At 48.7% G+C, this 17,089-nt stretch overlaps 5 protein-coding genes across 5 annotated transcripts; 1 reads left to right on the top strand and 4 right to left on the bottom strand.

Annotated features, from left to right (window-relative positions):
- Positions 1-444: 444 nt before the first annotated feature.
- Positions 445-2,041, bottom strand: N7474_000925 (tellurite-resistance/dicarboxylate transporter family protein; the record flags this gene model as incomplete). Its single annotated transcript, XM_057192340.1, has 4 exons — positions 445-802; positions 864-1,274; positions 1,331-1,646; positions 1,702-2,041. The coding sequence occupies 4 exons, from the start codon at positions 2,039-2,041 to the stop codon at positions 445-447; spliced, it is 1,425 nt and encodes a 474-aa protein (XP_057057293.1).
- Positions 2,042-3,564: 1,523 nt separating this feature from the next.
- On the bottom strand, positions 3,565-5,526 carry N7474_000926 (uncharacterized protein; the record flags this gene model as incomplete). Its single annotated transcript, XM_057192341.1, has 4 exons — positions 3,565-4,101; positions 4,228-4,521; positions 4,575-4,782; positions 4,805-5,526. 4 exons carry the CDS (start codon positions 5,524-5,526, stop codon positions 3,565-3,567), a joined length of 1,761 nt encoding a protein of 586 aa, XP_057057294.1.
- A 2,728-nt stretch (positions 5,527-8,254) lies between these two features.
- N7474_000927 (Oxo-4-hydroxy-4-carboxy-5-ureidoimidazoline decarboxylase) lies at positions 8,255-11,927 on the bottom strand (the record flags this gene model as incomplete). Its single annotated transcript, XM_057192342.1, has 6 exons — positions 8,255-10,580; positions 10,644-10,801; positions 10,863-11,029; positions 11,083-11,150; positions 11,331-11,480; positions 11,530-11,927. 6 exons carry the CDS (start codon positions 11,925-11,927, stop codon positions 8,255-8,257), a joined length of 3,267 nt encoding a protein of 1,088 aa, XP_057057295.1.
- Positions 11,928-14,492: 2,565 nt separating this feature from the next.
- N7474_000928 (uncharacterized protein) lies at positions 14,493-15,223 on the top strand (the record flags this gene model as incomplete). Its single annotated transcript, XM_057192343.1, has 3 exons — positions 14,493-14,600; positions 14,668-14,786; positions 14,857-15,223. 3 exons carry the CDS (start codon positions 14,493-14,495, stop codon positions 15,221-15,223), a joined length of 594 nt encoding a protein of 197 aa, XP_057057296.1.
- Positions 15,224-15,970: 747 nt separating this feature from the next.
- N7474_000929 (SDR family NAD(P)-dependent oxidoreductase) lies at positions 15,971-16,786 on the bottom strand (the record flags this gene model as incomplete). Its single annotated transcript, XM_057192344.1, has 2 exons — positions 15,971-16,226; positions 16,278-16,786. The coding sequence occupies 2 exons, from the start codon at positions 16,784-16,786 to the stop codon at positions 15,971-15,973; spliced, it is 765 nt and encodes a 254-aa protein (XP_057057297.1).
- Between the last annotated feature and the right edge of the window lie 303 nt (positions 16,787-17,089).

Consider the following 17,089-nt stretch of genomic DNA (forward strand, 5'->3'; position numbering starts at 1 on the left):
TTCGGAGAGGAAGGGCTAAGCTTTGTTGCTTATCATGGTAATCAGCAATTTGTCCCTCGGAAAAGGCCTCGATGCTACAGGTTCCTGAATGGGTCATTACTTGGCATGCTATTCAGCAAGTCGGTTGTGATCGGGTATGCACAATCAACAATTCTTAAGCGAGTTTCACATTCCATATTAGCAGAAGTCTAGCAATCTTCAACCAAAAGTCTTCTCCGTATGACGACAGATATACCTGAGGATTTTTGTAGAGACTTTTGCAATTGACGGAATGTTTGAACGATGCTAGTATATAAACTTGACACGCCATGTCTTAGGACTGACGAGAACCGCGGATCTTTTACTGGTAGTTTCTTTGCTTATAACTGACTATTTGATACAAATTATGCAACAGGGTATCGAAGCATATGATGTACAAAACTTTTGTTCCCCATGACAACATTACTAGGCAGCTGTATGATCCTCCTCGTCAACTTCGGCATTAGGGTTGAAATGATGGATCTCAAATCCACCTTCGTCGCGGTCCTCTCCTCTTTGAGGCCACAAGATCTGGTGCTGAATAATGGCCCGGATCATCATATAGCAAACGAAAAAGTACACCAACAGCAGGGGGAAGACGGCGACACAGCCAACAATGTTGATGGCCTTGCAAGAAAATGCGTTGCCGATAGCAAAGGTGGCGGTGATCAGGGCAGTGTTAGGAAACACAAACGAGAACCAAGTCATCGAGAAGTCTGTGCGCCACGGTCTAATAGCCGATCGGTTCGCTGCGCTAGCGATGATGAAGAAAAATATTGCTAACCTTGCCCGCTTAGTTAGTTACTGGAAAAAAAAACCCCTAGTAAGAAATTAATGACACCTACCCCCACAACCACAACATCGCAAAATCAGCCGTCACCCGGATTATATCGGCAGCTAACTCGCCGTTGCCCATGAAATCAGATGGGAAGCACCGTTTCGCCTCCGCGGCCATACTGACGAGCCCCGCGACGGTAAATGCGCTAGGACCCACGGAGACAAACAGACCGGGGCGCATATTCTCCTTTGGGAGTTTCTGCGTCATTAGCCGATAGATAAAGGCCGAGTAGACCATGAGCGAGATCAAGAATCCAATTCCCTGGATAGTAGTGGCCCCGACGATGATGGGCAGCGCGCGCGACGGTTCTAGCTTCCCGGATAAAACCCCAGCATACGGTCCGGTGATAAGCATAGGATAAGCAGGAAATATCCAAATCGGAGTCATCTGTGCTATTGTGTAGGTCTGGGTCGACCATCTACAATGATGAGTATTGTAAGTAAACCAAAAAAAGAAGAAGGGATTGAGTCATACATTAGGAGGTAGATGCCCGCCGAGAAAATCACAGCGAGGGTAGCGTGAATCCAGAACAGAATTCCTACTGCTCGCTGTAGCCATTGACCCGTATTTCCGTCGCCATACTGGGATATATTGATCAATATCGTTCCAAAGGACACCACCGAGGCTGGAACAAACAAGGACTCTGTCGGGTGGAGTAAAGATGCCTTGAAGGTAAACGGGTAAAGATAGAATCTCAAACCCAAAAGACCCCAGACTATGAGATAGAGCACAATATCGGTTAGGAAAACAACGTCCCCAATTATTTCTAAGCCCCGGAACCGGTAGGGGACTGTGCTTCCACATTAGTTCAAGCCAGCCGTACATTTCTAGCCTGGGAGGTTTACCTGCATATAAAACATTGGCCAAGCCGCCTGTGGCCATGGTCAAGGTGAAGTATGCCCACGTAACGTGCCGAAATCGTTTCTTCCAACTCAATTTGGACGGGTCGGTTCTCCTTCGAGAAAGAATTGAGCCATCGTATTCCGGGACATGAGACTCCTTACTCCCATGGCTCGGTTCCTCGGCTGTTCGAGAGGAGCTTCTCTTCATCGCGGCGTCATGGGCGGAGGTGCGGACATCGTGCACCCTGCTGCCAGGACTGTCTCCCTGCTCCATCATGGACTGTATGCGTTCGGCATCTTCGATGGTTGGTGTCCGATAGCCCTCCGGGCCGGGACTTTCCATGTGCCCGGGAGCCAGAGATTCAGCCATAGCGGGAGTCCCCAATCGCTGCCAACCCCTCTGAGATTCGGGACGAAGCCCGCTGCAGGCGCCGATAAAGCTCGTCTAGTCCTTCCGTTACCTGCCTGTGCCAGTTAAAAGTGCCTACCGGCCGCAGGCAAGGAGGACACTCGGGTGGATGGGGGAGATAATAATGGGTAGGTTGCAAAAGAGTCACAGTGAGGGAGCCAAAGTCGCTGAGGGCGCCATTTTTAAGTATTCGCGCAGTCAAAAAGAACGCGGCCTCATGCGTGAAATTCGATTCACATTGCTGTTAGGATCGATCGGCACAGAATTGTAGATGTGAAACCCAGGAATGAGCCGGTTGGGCACTGATACATTGATGAACGCAGCCAAAGGTGCGGGGAGATTGTGGCCAGAAACGCGGGGCTTGTCGGCCGCTAAGAGGGTATACTGTGATAATTGTGCGCTGGCAGGGTTAGCTCGCTAGACTAGCAGAGACATTTCTGCGTGGCGTTGATGCTGATCGGAGTATATCACGATGAGAAAGCTCCAAGTCGGTGGTTGGCCTTGTTCCTTCCGGAATCGGCACAGGTTACTAATATACTTGGGCACTTCCCGAGACTGACTTTATATTGGTATTATTATTATTGTTATTATCATTATTATTATTACTACTACCACGGCGTACTGCTGCTGCTACTTACACATTATGATGTCCTGCCCTCGCGGCTAAGTCTATAGTAAAACCGACATGTATGTAAATCGGTGCCGCGCATACCTATAGTAGGGACTGCATGTCCGTACTATGTACACTGTAAGCATGGCCCACGTCTGCCCAATTTATATTTGAGCGCCTGGAATATTCCCCTGCATCGGCGGTCTCTCATCTCTTGGCAGGTATCCACGATGGCCGGATTAGCGTACTCCTACGAAAAGCCAAGCAACAGCTTAAAGCATCACCCAATGAGGACGGAAACCAGGGCTTAGGGCTGTGGTCCCGGGCCGCCCGGCAAGCCGAGGCTGGCCGAGCCGCGGATAATCGAAGCATAGACAGTAGCGATCATCATCTACTCTAAATGCTCTCGACGGCGTTAGGAATTAGCTAGCTCTTGAATGAGATCGCTAGGATCCGAGCGCGCTGCGACCACACGATAGGCCACCGCCATCGCAGATATGGGAGACGTGCGGGGGTTGGTTAAAACACCACATCTCCTTGGTACAGGAAGAGCAGATAGCCTTATAGTGTCATTTATTTACGTAGTATTTTCCTAGTTAGACCTTTCAATAGCTCGCTTACTCACAGAATGCTCGAATATGTCACTTTCTGAAAGGGACTTAAGATGCGTCAAGGCCTATTCTAGCCTAATTGCTACTTTCTATCTAGCGCTGCAGGTGCGAAATGCTGGTGCTTGTGACATTTCCGCTTTTCTCCTCACAGTTTGGTGACTCCTCGGGCTCCAAGACTCCACTCGCTTCGCCAGCAAGTCGAACATCAATTCAGAGAACACAGCGTCTTTCTCAGCCTAATTCCACAATTCAAGGGGCAGTATTATCTTGTCAATGGTAACAGGCAGACCTCGATGACGCCCCCTTAATGCGACTGCCCCCAATATTAACTTACTGATTGCGTGCCATTCACCGCAGAAGGAATAGTTCTTGCCGGGATACCCGACGCTCACGCCGACACAACTATATGCTGACGCAACCTCGAAAATGATATTGAAAGTGGAAAATGCCACTGGCTGGGACTGGTAATGACCAGATTCGATGATCGTTACGAAGAGCACTGCGAGAGAAGGCCACCAGAGATCGTGGCTCAAACGCGAGCAGACTTGTCGGTATACATAGGAGCAGCGGAAGAATTTGGCGAGATATGGCCGGCCAGTCGAAGATTGGGGGATAAACATGTCACCATCCTGGCGGTATATTCCTAGCGATTGCTCTTCGTCCATGTTTGTGTCGCTACTAGGCGTCAGAGAGGAGCTTTTGAAACAGGTATTGGCAACCGACATACCGAATGGTGTCCGGCAACGGAAAAGCAGAAATGTACTAACAAGAGTCTGGTTAATCACTCGTCTTGCTGTGTACGTATATGTGAGGTCTCACCATCATGAGGACTAGACAAAGCTCCATTAGTGGACTACCTACGCAAAGGTTTTTGAACCCATTCCAAAGAGATCACTCACTGTATAGAACAAGCAAACCTTGTGGCAGTTTATCAATTGCAACAACGCAGAATCCACCAGCACGCACCGCTTTATGATGGAATCAGCTGAATCCAATTCAAACAAATATTTTAGGGCCAACAAACATAATGCCTGGAACAACCCGTCGAGCATTCGATAATTGGCTGGGAGATCCTTGACAACCTTCTGTCCAATAGACAATATTTCGAAAGCTCCCCAGTTGATACCATTCAGGATAACAATCGAACCGAGCAGAAACCACGTGTGGCGAGCAGGGAACAAATTCGTATATATCTTACGAATTCGTCTGTATAAGCGTTCTATAAGCAAGCCAGAGAGCAACTTACCCTTTGAGGATGAGCGAGAATATAATCAAGTGCCTGCCGCCACGCCTGCCACGCCGGCTGATTTTGCAGCACTTTTTTTATAGCCCAGATTATATACCGTAACAGACAAGGATAAAACGTGTTCCCGGCAAGAATAAATATCCCGAGAGAAAGAAGCGGGAAAGCCCTGTCCAGATAGTGGTTAGCAAGATAAAGCACTTGTTGGTGTCTGGGTATATTAGCTCACGCACTCTAATTGAAAAGGAATCATACTAGCATCCACAAGAGACATGCCACTGTTCGCAAATGCAGATGTAGCGAGGAAAGCACCGGCCCAGAAAGGGAAGACTCCATTTTTGCGTGGAATATCTGGGCGATTCAAACTCAACCAACTTCCGATACTCAGTATACCGAGAATAAGAAACATGATGAAATAGAGTGGTACAATCACTGATAAAAATGAAAGTGCCTTGTACTCTACTCCACCTAGCTCATCGCCATGGACTGGCCTTCTCGAAGTAAGATATTTGCGGGTGTCCCGAATCATACTTTTCAATTTGGGTATCATGTGAGAAAAAAGTTGTATCGCATTGCGGGAGTGATTCTTGTCATCTGGCGGAAGCTGATCGAGCTCAGATCTCGTTTCAATAGAAGATATCATAGTGATTTCTTTCACTCTCACGGAGGCTTTTGGAGCCGAATTTTTGCAGTCGTGACCGTCAGGATCTTTGCCGGTTATAGGATTCTCTGTGCCCTCGGAGTAATTATTTTGGTGGCCTATCCGTATCTCAAGGGCTGTTGGGCATTGAGAATACTTTTCCTGCTTACTTTTATTCGTCATGTCGTCCAGTTTAGCCCCGAGCGCCCGTTTGCGAACCATGAGAACAGCGCTGGAAATAGGAATAGCGTGGCCCAGAAGCAGAAGCCCAAATAGGGTGCCCTGTTGGGAAGTATTGAGTGTGGATAGGTCCATCTACGAATCGTATCAATTATTAGCCCCGAGTCTCTAATGATTTTAGGTCAAGGAATAGTTACCACGTTTAACCCAGTTCCAGTCATGGCACTAATGCACATGAACAACGAGTCAATGTAGGTGAGACTGTGGGCAGGCGTCGTAATCAGGTAGAATATGACACTGCTGGTCACACACGTGACGATAAAATAGGCATAATGAAGGGTGAGGAAGTTTATCTGTGGGGGAACAGCCATGCTAGCTCTCCCGTTTGGTTCTCGCGATTCGCGATTTGTAAGTGTTAAAGCTTAGGACATACAGTTCTATATAAGGGCAGTAGAAACTCGTGAGAGGTCATTGCAAATTACTCTCTCTGACTATGATAACACCCAATCAGAAGTGAAGCGCTATGTTGTGCTGATTCTGTTGTAGGGAATGCCAGTGTGGTATGCTCTCACTTCTGTCAAGTTCCATTATCGTCCCTTGTGAAGGGGTTAATATATTCGCATGTTACTACGCATCTTGGGTGTAGTCAATTCAGTAATTAAGGTCCAATAACTAACGTTAGTATGCACACATGACTGAACCTGTTATCAGAGACGGAGATTTATATTCCGCGGACGCAAGGTTCGAGTATGTGGGCCTAGGTGGTTCGATCTTCAAAGGATCTAGACTCTCTGCCACACGATTTCCAATCGCGTCCTGCGAAAAATGAGTCAACAAGGGTAATATATGGGCAACAGAAGCGCTTAAGAAATAGAGTTACCACTTTACCCTATAGTGGTTTCATCCCCAAGCATGGAGCTCGAATGTCAGTGGACCTGGATATTAACACGGTGATCCTAGATAGGGCCAGGATCAATATACGTACTTAATGACAACTATGTATGGCTATTGTTACAGTTATGTCGGAATTGCTATGAATATTTTACCGTTACTATCTTTAATAACAGTCATACCCCCAAGGTATTCTTCTCCTCCCCTTGTATTGCAAGACCCATTTTCAGGCCCGCTACAATCCAACGGGAAGCTTGGGTCTAATTTTTTTCCGGTATTTTCCAGATGGTGATGACAAGACTAAAAGGTGTCTATTTCCGGTCTCATGAAGTCAAGAGACGCAGCGGCTAGATGTTCTAACGCCCATATATTCAAGTCCGCTGGGGCCATAAAAGTATCAGAATTGAAACAGGCCGGAATGAGAACAGGCCATGATATCTAGAACAATCTATGAAAGAGCTTGCATTCTTGTCGCTTCGGTGCATCAACGTTAACCGGGGGTCGCAAGAGTCATGATTGGTCAGGAGGAGGAATTTTTAGAGACCTTAAAAAGCTCACGTCGGTCTACGTCAGATATTCCGACCTCGGTTGACCTCGGGTTCATCCAAGTAGTGTAGATAATTGGGAATACTTTTCTGCCACTGGATTTATTAGGACTTAATAGCAAGCCCAAGCTTTAGCCAATTGCCGATCCACTCAGCTGGGTCGAAAAAAGTCTTTTACCAATAATGCAAGGCGTCAATTTCAGACTTTGTGGGGCCCTGAAAGCTCATAGGATAGCCACCATTGTCCCTCATACTTTAGATCGCACTGATCGGATACAACCTTATTTCTAAAGTCGAATAGACCCTCAGGATAGGGGAAGCAAGGGTGAAGCATGTGAGTAATGTGGGCTCTAAACTGCTTCCCGGGTGGAATGTTATGGCGTTAAGTGCGCAGTGAGGTTGCTCCGTTCTACGCTTCCTCTTATCATGTTTTAAAAGCCCAAGAATCTTTTGAAGAACACTCACTGAGCCTGACTATCAACCCAGGTGCAATTTTCAACTCTAAGCGACTGTGCAATCAATGCAGCCGCCAGTACATTCGGACCTATCTACTTCTCTATTCAGGTTTTAGCTTCTTCATCTCCAATTTTATCGCGATTCTTGGTATCTCAGATTCCCGCTGAATAGGCCCATCATTGGTACGTAACAACGGGTTTTGTGACGACGATATCAACGCGTTGAAGGTCAGGACAACTTCTCTTTCCTTTTACGTAAACGTGTAGTTCTAGGGCGGTTTTGGTAGGCGTCTGGCCAAGAATCAGGCGCAAATTATTAAAGGGCTTTCCACATACTCCATGTAATATGCCCCTCGAAGCCCATAATGCTTACAGACGACAAGAAACAAGATTGCAGTTAGTCAATACTTGACAAGAGAGATAACGTTGGTCATCGTAGGTTTTGGCCACATCTACCCGTAAAAGCCGGCGAGTTCGACGAATGAATGGAGGACAGGACCGACGCCTAATATACGCATAACCATTGTGTTTAGATGGAATTTAAAAGTCCAAATAAAATAGAAGGTGACATAGAAACAAAAGTACTCTACTGCAAAATAATACCACCAGGTATCGGCCAGTTGGTTCAAATGCATGCAGAGTTGGGGTTGTGTCTTGCAGCTTATTCCAGTAAGCATGCAGCACATTCTAGGAAGGTCGCAGCCGAACTGCACAGTATACAGGAGAATTGAAATGCATCCTACGGTTACATGTAGTTATGTATTATCGGGGGCGAATAATTACAAGCTTCCTTTGGCCCCGGTCCTGGCGTCCTTGAGGGTCGAGGGTGCAAGTGCATAGTTATACACAGAATGACAAAAACTAACTACCCCATAGACTCCCTCCGACATACTAATATACACGATGTCCTAGTATAACTAGGTAATCACTCCATCATACACCAAAAAAAAATATATCAAATCATGTACAAAGTCAAGTAACCGGCCGATGGCACACTGCACAAATCAACTTTTGCTTCCCATGTCTTCCCTTCACAGACCGGAAATTCGTGCTGCGACAATTATCGCACTTGAGCACATCCCTCCCATCATCCTCTCCCTCGGCATTCGTCGAAGAGCCATAGTCACTACTCAACACGCTGCCAGCTGTGCTAGTCTTGCGCTCCCGCGACGGAACGCGGTTTGGACTGAGAAAATTGTTGGATTGCCGTGAGCGCGCGGCGAGAGCGTCGTGCGTTATTTTGTTCCAGTAGGCATAGCTTTGATCACCTTGTAGCCAGAGCGGGTTATCTTTGCCTTTGCCGCTAGCCACCAAGTCAGCTGAGGAGGCAGGGAGGTCGGGCGGTTCGGTTGGACCGGGCGACCGGTTGTAATAGGATTTGATATTCGATGCTTCTGCGTCCTCGCTTGATCGTATGCTGTCGAAGAGTGGACGGCGTGGTGATTGCGGTGGGGTGGATGAGAAGCTGGCGAGGGATTCGTTCGGACCGAGACTCGACGGTCTTGAGGTGGAGAAGCGCAGCGTGGGATACCGTTGTCGCTGCTGTTGCTGCGGAGATGTGCTGCGCGAGCGGATCCCAGAGCGAGAACCCTCGGTGCTGGTACGGCCATGGCGGTGGACCGAATTGCGCCAGGATATTATCCTTTCGGAGGGTGTCTTGTGTACAGATTCTTTGCCAGTGGACGATGCTATGCTGCGTCGCGCAGAATTCGAGCGTCCTAACAGGCGTCTGGAGACCGAATTGCTGTCCCAGTTTTCATACCGGCGCTTCTGAAATGCGCAGTCCTGTCGCAGAATCTTGATCTTTCCGGAGTAGTCCGCAATTACGATGATGTTACCGTCTGGGTGTGTTGACCGCATCAGATACGACGGCGACTCTTGCGCCATCTTGCTGACGACTGATAAGCGTGGCGCTGACGCTGTGCGACTATGACCGTTCCCATTTTCCTTCGACGGACTTCCCTGTTTCGGATATTCCTCCGGGGTCATCAGGGCAACTGGGGGCGGATTGCAGATATCATATATCGGGTCTTCTGACAGCCCCAGCAACTGTTTCGTCCTGACCGGCGCAGTGATGGCGGCCGTCACGATGGCCGACTGCGTCTCAAACACCTCTACAGCGCGCTTGTCTGCATCCCGTTCCACCTGCCCAATCGGCCAGACATAGGCTCGCCGATCTTCGCTGCCACAGATGATATGTGTGCCGTCGCTCGTAAATGATGCGCGAATCTGACTGCAGGTGTTTTCGTTGCCGCGGAACTTGGCCTCAAGGGTCCGCTCTCGGAAATCATACATACGGATTCGAGAGTCGTTGCTGGTAACCAATAATTTGATATCCCCGTTGGGGTCATCGGCTGGGATCTGCATCGCGTCGATCCCGGTGATCTTGCTTCCTTTTGCGTTTCGTCCTCGTGCGGATCGAACGTGGATCTGTGCGATAAACTTCAGGCCCTCAGTCTCGTAGATGTTGAGCAAACCATTCAAACACCCTGCAATAGCGTGTTTCCCATCTGGTGTAAATGCCACCGCAGTGATCATGTCGGGTACAGCAATCACAAATGCCACACTCTTGTCTGGGATACTCCACAGGCGCAGTTTGGTGTCCAGGGATCCCGCAAGGAAAAAACGGTCGTCCTTGGGGTGGAATTGGATCGAGGTGACGAAGTCACTGTGCTGAAAGCAACAAAGACACTCAGGTCGACTTGTATGCCACAGCCGGACTGTTTTGTCCATGGATGAGGAAAGAATGAAACTGTTCTTGCTCCAGCTCACATCCAGGATACTCCCCGTGTGGCCCTCATACACCTGAGCCGGCTTGGGCTGAAACACCCGTGCTTTCAGTCGAGGCCGGTCCTGTTCGTCAATGCTCGGTTTTTCCCCTTCTCGATCTGCGTCCTCTCGTTCGTCTGGAGTTGCAATGACAGCCCACACCCGGACCTTTCGGTCCTGGCCTGCCGCCGCAAGGTACCTGCCATCTTGGGAAAACTCCAGCGCCCAGACAGCTCTCTCGGTCTGTTCACCAATATGTGCTGTGGAAGTTTGCCCTTCGGTGACCAGTGCATCTGTGCCCTCCAGCTCTTGTGCCAGGAAGACCCGGTTAAAGGCCTTGTCTTTCGTGTAGTGTGCGCGGACTTTCACATAGCGAGAGGGCGCCGGATGTCGCGGGATGAAACCAATGGGCTGCGAAGTGTCGACGGACACCCGGCTGGTGTCGTATTCCGAGTTCTCATCTTCCACTTCTGACGTGGAGTCCTTTTTCTTGGTCCCGATGATGCGGCTCAGGAACGAGACGCCTTTTCTAGAGGGCGTGGGGTTAGTTATGCTGGATGGGAACACAACAGCCGTCAATCTCGATCCTTACTTCTTTTCTCTGGGTGATTTAGATGCCGGCGCATCCCTCCGGGCTGGTCCCAGCTCGGACAAGCTCTGCTCCGAGCCTCCCGCTTCCGCCTCGTAGGACGCCTTTCCCAGCAACTTCAGAGGGATTGACTTTTGCGTGTTGGTGCGCCGGATGATGTGCTACGGTGCGTTGTGTTAGTTATGCCAATAAACCCATTAGTTAGTTAGGGTTCGGACACACCTGCGACAGCGGATCGATGGCGCTCGACTCCGTTCGGTTCTCCTGTAGCGTCTGCGCAGTCGAGTTGCGGGCTAGCGGCCCTCCAATGGCCGGCAGGCGACGAGAATTCCTCTGGCTATCATGTTGGCTGCTGCTCGAGCCCGATGCCTCGTCGGAAGCGATTGCGCCTGCGGTGTTCAGTGAGGGATTGGGAACCCGACTACCCGACGGGCATACATACCGGGGGATGTGGCGGCCCTGGCGGGCTTGGGCTCGGCATTGTCCACGCTCGGGCTCTCCATGGCCTGCCTCGCATGGAGGATGGCAGAAATGGTTTATTTACAAGAGAAAGAAAGAGAACGGGAAAATAAATGGGATTCTGGGTGGCGTTGACCCTCTAATCTTACACGGCACCAGCCGGAATCAATCATGACATCAAAGCGATCGATAAGCCTGGACCCTCCCCATGGCTCTTTTTACCGAGCCTACATCCTCGCCTGCAGCTTTCCCGCGCGGTCTTTGGCGATATCGCACATGGCCTGAATGGTTTCGGCGATTTCGCGCTCGCCGTCGCCCCGGTCGATGCGCTGGCGCATTTCGGCCATGATCACGTCGCGGCTGCGGCCGTTGACAAAGGACCTACCGTCATCAGTATCGCCTGGGGGATAACACAAACGGGTCGACCTACACAAATCGCAGCCCTGGGAATTTCTCCTCGTATTCTGCATTCAATGCGCGTAGCTTTTCCGCCTGTTCCTCGGCCCCGGTGTTCAATTGCGCCTGTTCTTTCTTGCTCAGCTCGCTTAGGTGTTCCGGGTTGGCCGGCGCCCGGCCCAGTCGCGGATGTGAGCCGAGGATGCCGACGAGTACTTTGCGGTCGGTGGGTGAGTTATCTGCGGACAGCGCAGACATGCGCCCGCCCACGGCGTCGATAAGCGCAGAGTAGGAGGTGAAGGACTGGCCAGCCAGCACGGGCTGCATCAGCTGGTGCAGCTCGGGCGACGGCTCGAAGAGGGTATCCAGCACCCGCAGTTGCGCATCGTGGGGGAGGGTCGACAGGGTCGAGGGGGGTGGGAGGTCGGACATGGTTGGGGGGAGAAGAACATGGTGGGTGATGGTCTTGTTCTTATACCGCGCGCGTCGTCGGGGAGTTCCGAGCGGAGGAGAGCGTGGGAACGTTGTAACCTAGTGGAGAAGTGGGCAACCACAATCAGATCTAGACTAATTTTTGATTCACTATATTCACCCATGCCTAAATATCTTTTACATGGAGAGATGGTATCATAACACTCTAAATGAGATTGGCCCGGTCACTGCCGGTGTCTCAGCTTATATAGTTGCGCTACCCAAATTGACCAATTACTGATTTATAGTTACCATTGTTATTCCGACAATATAGATCTCGGCATCTGCGCGTGATATCTCGATCAATTACTAACGCATCGTAAACTGGCTCATGATATAGGAGCTCAGTCATCAGCTTACAAAAAGCATCGAAACATTTGAAGGAAGAGCGGGACCGGCCCACGACATCTTTCGAGTCCAACACAGTAGCATAAGCCGGCCACCAAATGCAAATTAGCATCCAGACATCCGCCACTTCTTCCGAAAGGTTTGGCAAAAGAGACTCTGGATTTCACGACGGTTTTCGTAGTAGTGCCACCCGTCTGAACTCCTAAATCCATAGATACTCTCAGAGCCATACAACGAAAAGCCAAATGGAAGGGTCTTCGCTTCCGCCCAGTCAATAGCCCTCTGACGTTTCCGGTATCCGTGTTTATCAGGACATTCACCTCCTTAAGTCTTCATGGTCAAGAACGAAAGGTGAGGCCCCAGAGAAAGCACATTGGAGTTCTTTGCGAACACTATTCAAGTTTGACGTAAAGCGAGACGGTAGGTCTCGGGCTAGAAAATCAGAATTCGATTCAAACTCCGAAAGTAAGGCAACAGTGTCGTCTGTGATAAGTCGTTCGTAATTGTTCACCACTGCGTTTCTGTTGTATGGCGATTTTGTGTGGTCGCAGTATGGAACCCGATTCGAGTCGGGGTCATGTTAAGATATGGATCTAGCCACCACCGAACAGTACACAGTGTTCCTCGGTGGGTGAAAGAGAGATTTTTTGGGGGGGGCGGGGTTTAAACTCTCTCCTAACAATTCATAGAACAGTTGAGCCCATCCTAGAAGATAAAACAAAGCACAGTACATCATGCTGTTCATTCTCATCGTCCTCGATCTAAAGATCCATTTTTCTCCACCGGTAGTCTTCCAGATAGAAACTGCTTCCACTCCCAAAACCTGTAATTTTCTAGTGCACGATCCATCTCCTTGCCCTTCCATAAATGTCGTGGGGGAAAGGCGAAGAGTCAAACAGAAGCCGATATGAATAATAACAAAGATACGGTAGCTTAGAGATAAGTCTCGCATCTTCAACGCCCATAAATTTTCCTCTCTCAATCCGCACAGTATAGGTGTTGGATGAAAAGGCAGTCTCTGAAAGTAGATCCTCGTTGATTTGATACCGGTCGATATCGATTATGGCTGCATCTTGAACCCGACGCTTAGAAAGCTGTATCTCGATGGCTATTGTATGCAATAGCTGTGCATTAGATTGAGTCTCGGAGCTGAGACCGACTGTATTATTGAGTCTGCGTTGGCTGTCCGACTGGGGCTTCCAGGTAAAGTACGCCGCAATAAAGATCTGTAGTTCTCGGCGAGCGACTAGCTGGAACAAAGTTAGGGGAATAACGAAATAATAACCTAGGTATGCGCCGCATTACTGGCTTACCTGTCCTGTCCCATCTTCATCGAATTTTACATAGCTTTCTTGGTTTGAATCCCAGTACCACTTTTCGCGACAAAGAAGACACCGCAAGGCTGTTTCCATTGCGTGCGCTGTTTCTGATAGAAAAAACACAAATCTCCAAACGATAGGAAGAAAAGCTAATCCCCTAATGATCATTTTTCTGGCCCCCTTTTGGCCTCTTTTCTGGGACTTATCCTAAGACTAACTAGGTATAAGTTCCTTGGTAAGGGGCTGATGGTGGGCCCCCTGGAGTGGAATTTCTTGGCCCCTACTTAACCCTGACGTGAGGTCTGAACAGAAATACTCGCCCCTTTTACAATACAAGAACATCTATAATTTACTCCATTCCATAGTAGTGCGGGCTCGGCAAGAATAAGAGTTATCTTGCGTATTTTTAAGAATGATGTCAAATGCAGCATGTACGACGTCTCAACATGGACATTCAAACCACGAGTGAACAAATCCCTTCTTCTCTAATTCTGTAAAGGACTTAAATGTCAGACAATTAAAATACACAAAGAAATTACATAACCCAAAGCAGGCTAGGAATTAGTGGGCAAAATCTGGTATGGTAACCTCATTTTCGACATATGATTCTCTACAAGCGCTTCGGGGGCCGCGCTAACACGGCCTGCCCTCTTTGCGCTAGAGACTAACCAATTAGAGAGACATTAACGTTTATCATGGCTATTCGTACCTAAAGGATTCATACCTGAAGGACTAACTATTTAGAGGCCTTTTTAGAGGAGTTTCCGCTCGAGACAATTTTCAGAGTACCTTATCCGCTTCCGTCTCTTTATCCTTTCCGACTTTTCATTCGAAAGCGTTCTCTCACCTTCTCTCCAACATGTTGCCTATCTTCTTGAACATATTGCCCTTACTGAGCCTGTTCGGCTTTGTGCTCGCCACGCCTAGTCGCACTCATGTAGTTATTGGGTACCGAAATGTTGTGGATGTATGGAAGCTTGCTCAACTGTTTTGTTTCAAAATTCGTAACCTGACTTCAATGATTTCTCTTCTAGTATAAAGCACATGCCTATAATGAGGCTGGGACATTGGTCTGGTTCCCGGCAAGCTCTTTTCAGCTAGGCGACGTGGTATACCTTTCGACTGGCCCACGCGACTGGCCTTATTATCCATGGTATGTATCATCTTCGTTCATAGGCCCTAACTAAGGAAACATGGGTAAACTAATTGTATCCCATCAATAGGTTCTGTATTATTGAGGCCCGTATTGATAAATGGGCCAAAGTACCAAAGATATGGATTCCCAAATACGATGACTGTGGCAATTTTCTCTGGGACGATGAAGAGGCCATTGAAAATTATATCACAGATCTAGGATATGATCCAGAAAAAACAGTCCGAATTGCTGAGATTCATAAACTCGAAGACTTTATTCAAACCGCTCTCCCGGAGGGGTTGCTGAACTCCGAGGGTGGTGGCTTGGATCTAAGAGCTCAGTGTTTTGATGGCTGGAAGAAGCTTCCGGCAAAAGATGTTGTTCCGTGGTATGACTGGGATATCGTTAATCACCCAGACGACTATTCGTCGTCTTCAGAGGGTGAAAACGAATAGTTGCTCTTCTCTAGCGAGTCAGGTCTCTCTCTCTGTCTCTGATGTAACGATTTATTTTTTCTGAAAACCTACTCAAGTATGTGCTGAAACAGTAAAAGGTGCTCCGGCTATTATTGGGCGAGCAATGGCTGAAACAGGAATCGGAGCCTGGAAATGGACAGATACGGCGATGTTGACCTGGTTTCCGCATAGTTCCGTATATTCAAATTCGAATACTTGTACGGTTAGGATGTCCGTCCAATTTTTGAGGTTTTCAAATTCGTCTTCCAGGATCTCCCTTGCAAGTGAGGGAAACTAAATACATATTGTACCGGCATTGGGTGTGCTTTCGGCCGCATTCTAACGAACAAGAGCAGTATATAATCAACAGAATCATACGAAATCGGATAGTAGCTTGGTTATTCCACTATGATGAGAACCTCATTTACTATACGCATTTTGCCCTTCAACTAATCAGAAAGAAACAACAAGGTTACTTTCACTTAACGGTAACATATCTATCAGGTAGTTAATACAATGAACGACGATTGTACCTTTACGTCACTCGCCTTTTTGCCAGGGTGTACTTTAGAGTACTATTATTCCTTCTAGGAATCCTATCATGGATATCACGGAAAGTCGACGGAGACCCGGCTTACTATTCGGACAATTTCCAACTCCGAAAGATGAAGTGTCTCTCAACAGTAGTCGCCTAAATCATATAAGACATATTTTGCTCCGCGAAAAACAATTATATCAATGATAGTTCTAGTCAATGAATAGTCCGCCCGACGCGATAAGATGCGCGCCATTGACCCAGCGCGCCCTTTCCTCGCATAGAAATGCAACCGCGAACGCGATCTCCTCAGGTTCGGCCATTCTTGATCCCACGGGTGTTTGATCAATAATAGGTTGGAGGATTTTCATCTGTTCGTCACCAGCTGCTGCAAAGCCCTCAGTCTTGGTCGGTCCGGGGCTGACCGCATTAACGGTGCATCCATATTTCGGAGGCAACTCCTTCGCCCTGGCTTTCATGTCAGGATTTTCATTGTCTAAAGCCGATCGGAGAGCTCACCAGCACTTTGTAAACGAGTCTACCATGCCTTTTGTTCCCGCGTAGATGGTCTGGTTCGGCGGCGGACCGCGGCCAGAGATGCTGGCAATATTCACAATGCGCCCGCTACCTTTGGTCAGATGCGACAGACTCTTTTGGGTCAGCAGGAAGGTGCCCCGGCCGTTGATATTCACGAGTTGATCCCAGTCTTCAAGCGTTTGTTCTTCTAATGGCTTGTTGACTGCCAGCGCCACACAATTGACGACGATGTCTATTCGGTTCCATTGTGCTACTGCGGCATCCACAAGTTGTTGTGGAGCAGTAGTGGTCGACATGTCAGCTTCCACGGCGATCGATGGGCATGGGAGAGATTTGACCAGTACATCGGCTTCGAGTTGAAATTGTGGGGATGGATAGTTAACGACCGTGTTGGCTCCCCGTGAAGATAGCTCTCTAACGATGGCCGCCCCTATGCCCGAAGAGGAGCCGCTGACAATGGCTACTTTACCAAGAAGCGTTTGAACCTCCATCCGAAATAGTGTGATGAGCGGTGCCTTTTTTGAGGGGCTGTGGTTGGAATGGCAAGGGTATTCCTAAGTTTCTTTTGGACCCAGGGACAAGCTTCGGAAAAAAGGTGGACCGTTCAACCCGTAGGAAATAGGCGTCGTCCCAATCCCCCAGCAGTGCCGAGTTACCCCACATGTTCCAATAGTTGCGGATCAATGCCAGATACATAGTAACAACCTCTCCCCACATCCCGAGAAACGGTGCGGAATGGTTCTCCACTTGCATCTGTATAAGTCTAAGTAGTAGGGAGAGAAACCATGTGTATT

Source organism: Penicillium riverlandense, assembly GCF_028828495.1.
Source record: "Penicillium riverlandense strain IBT 135883 chromosome Unknown utg000001l_segment0_segment0, whole genome shotgun sequence".
NCBI lineage: Eukaryota > Fungi > Ascomycota > Eurotiomycetes > Eurotiales > Aspergillaceae > Penicillium > Penicillium riverlandense.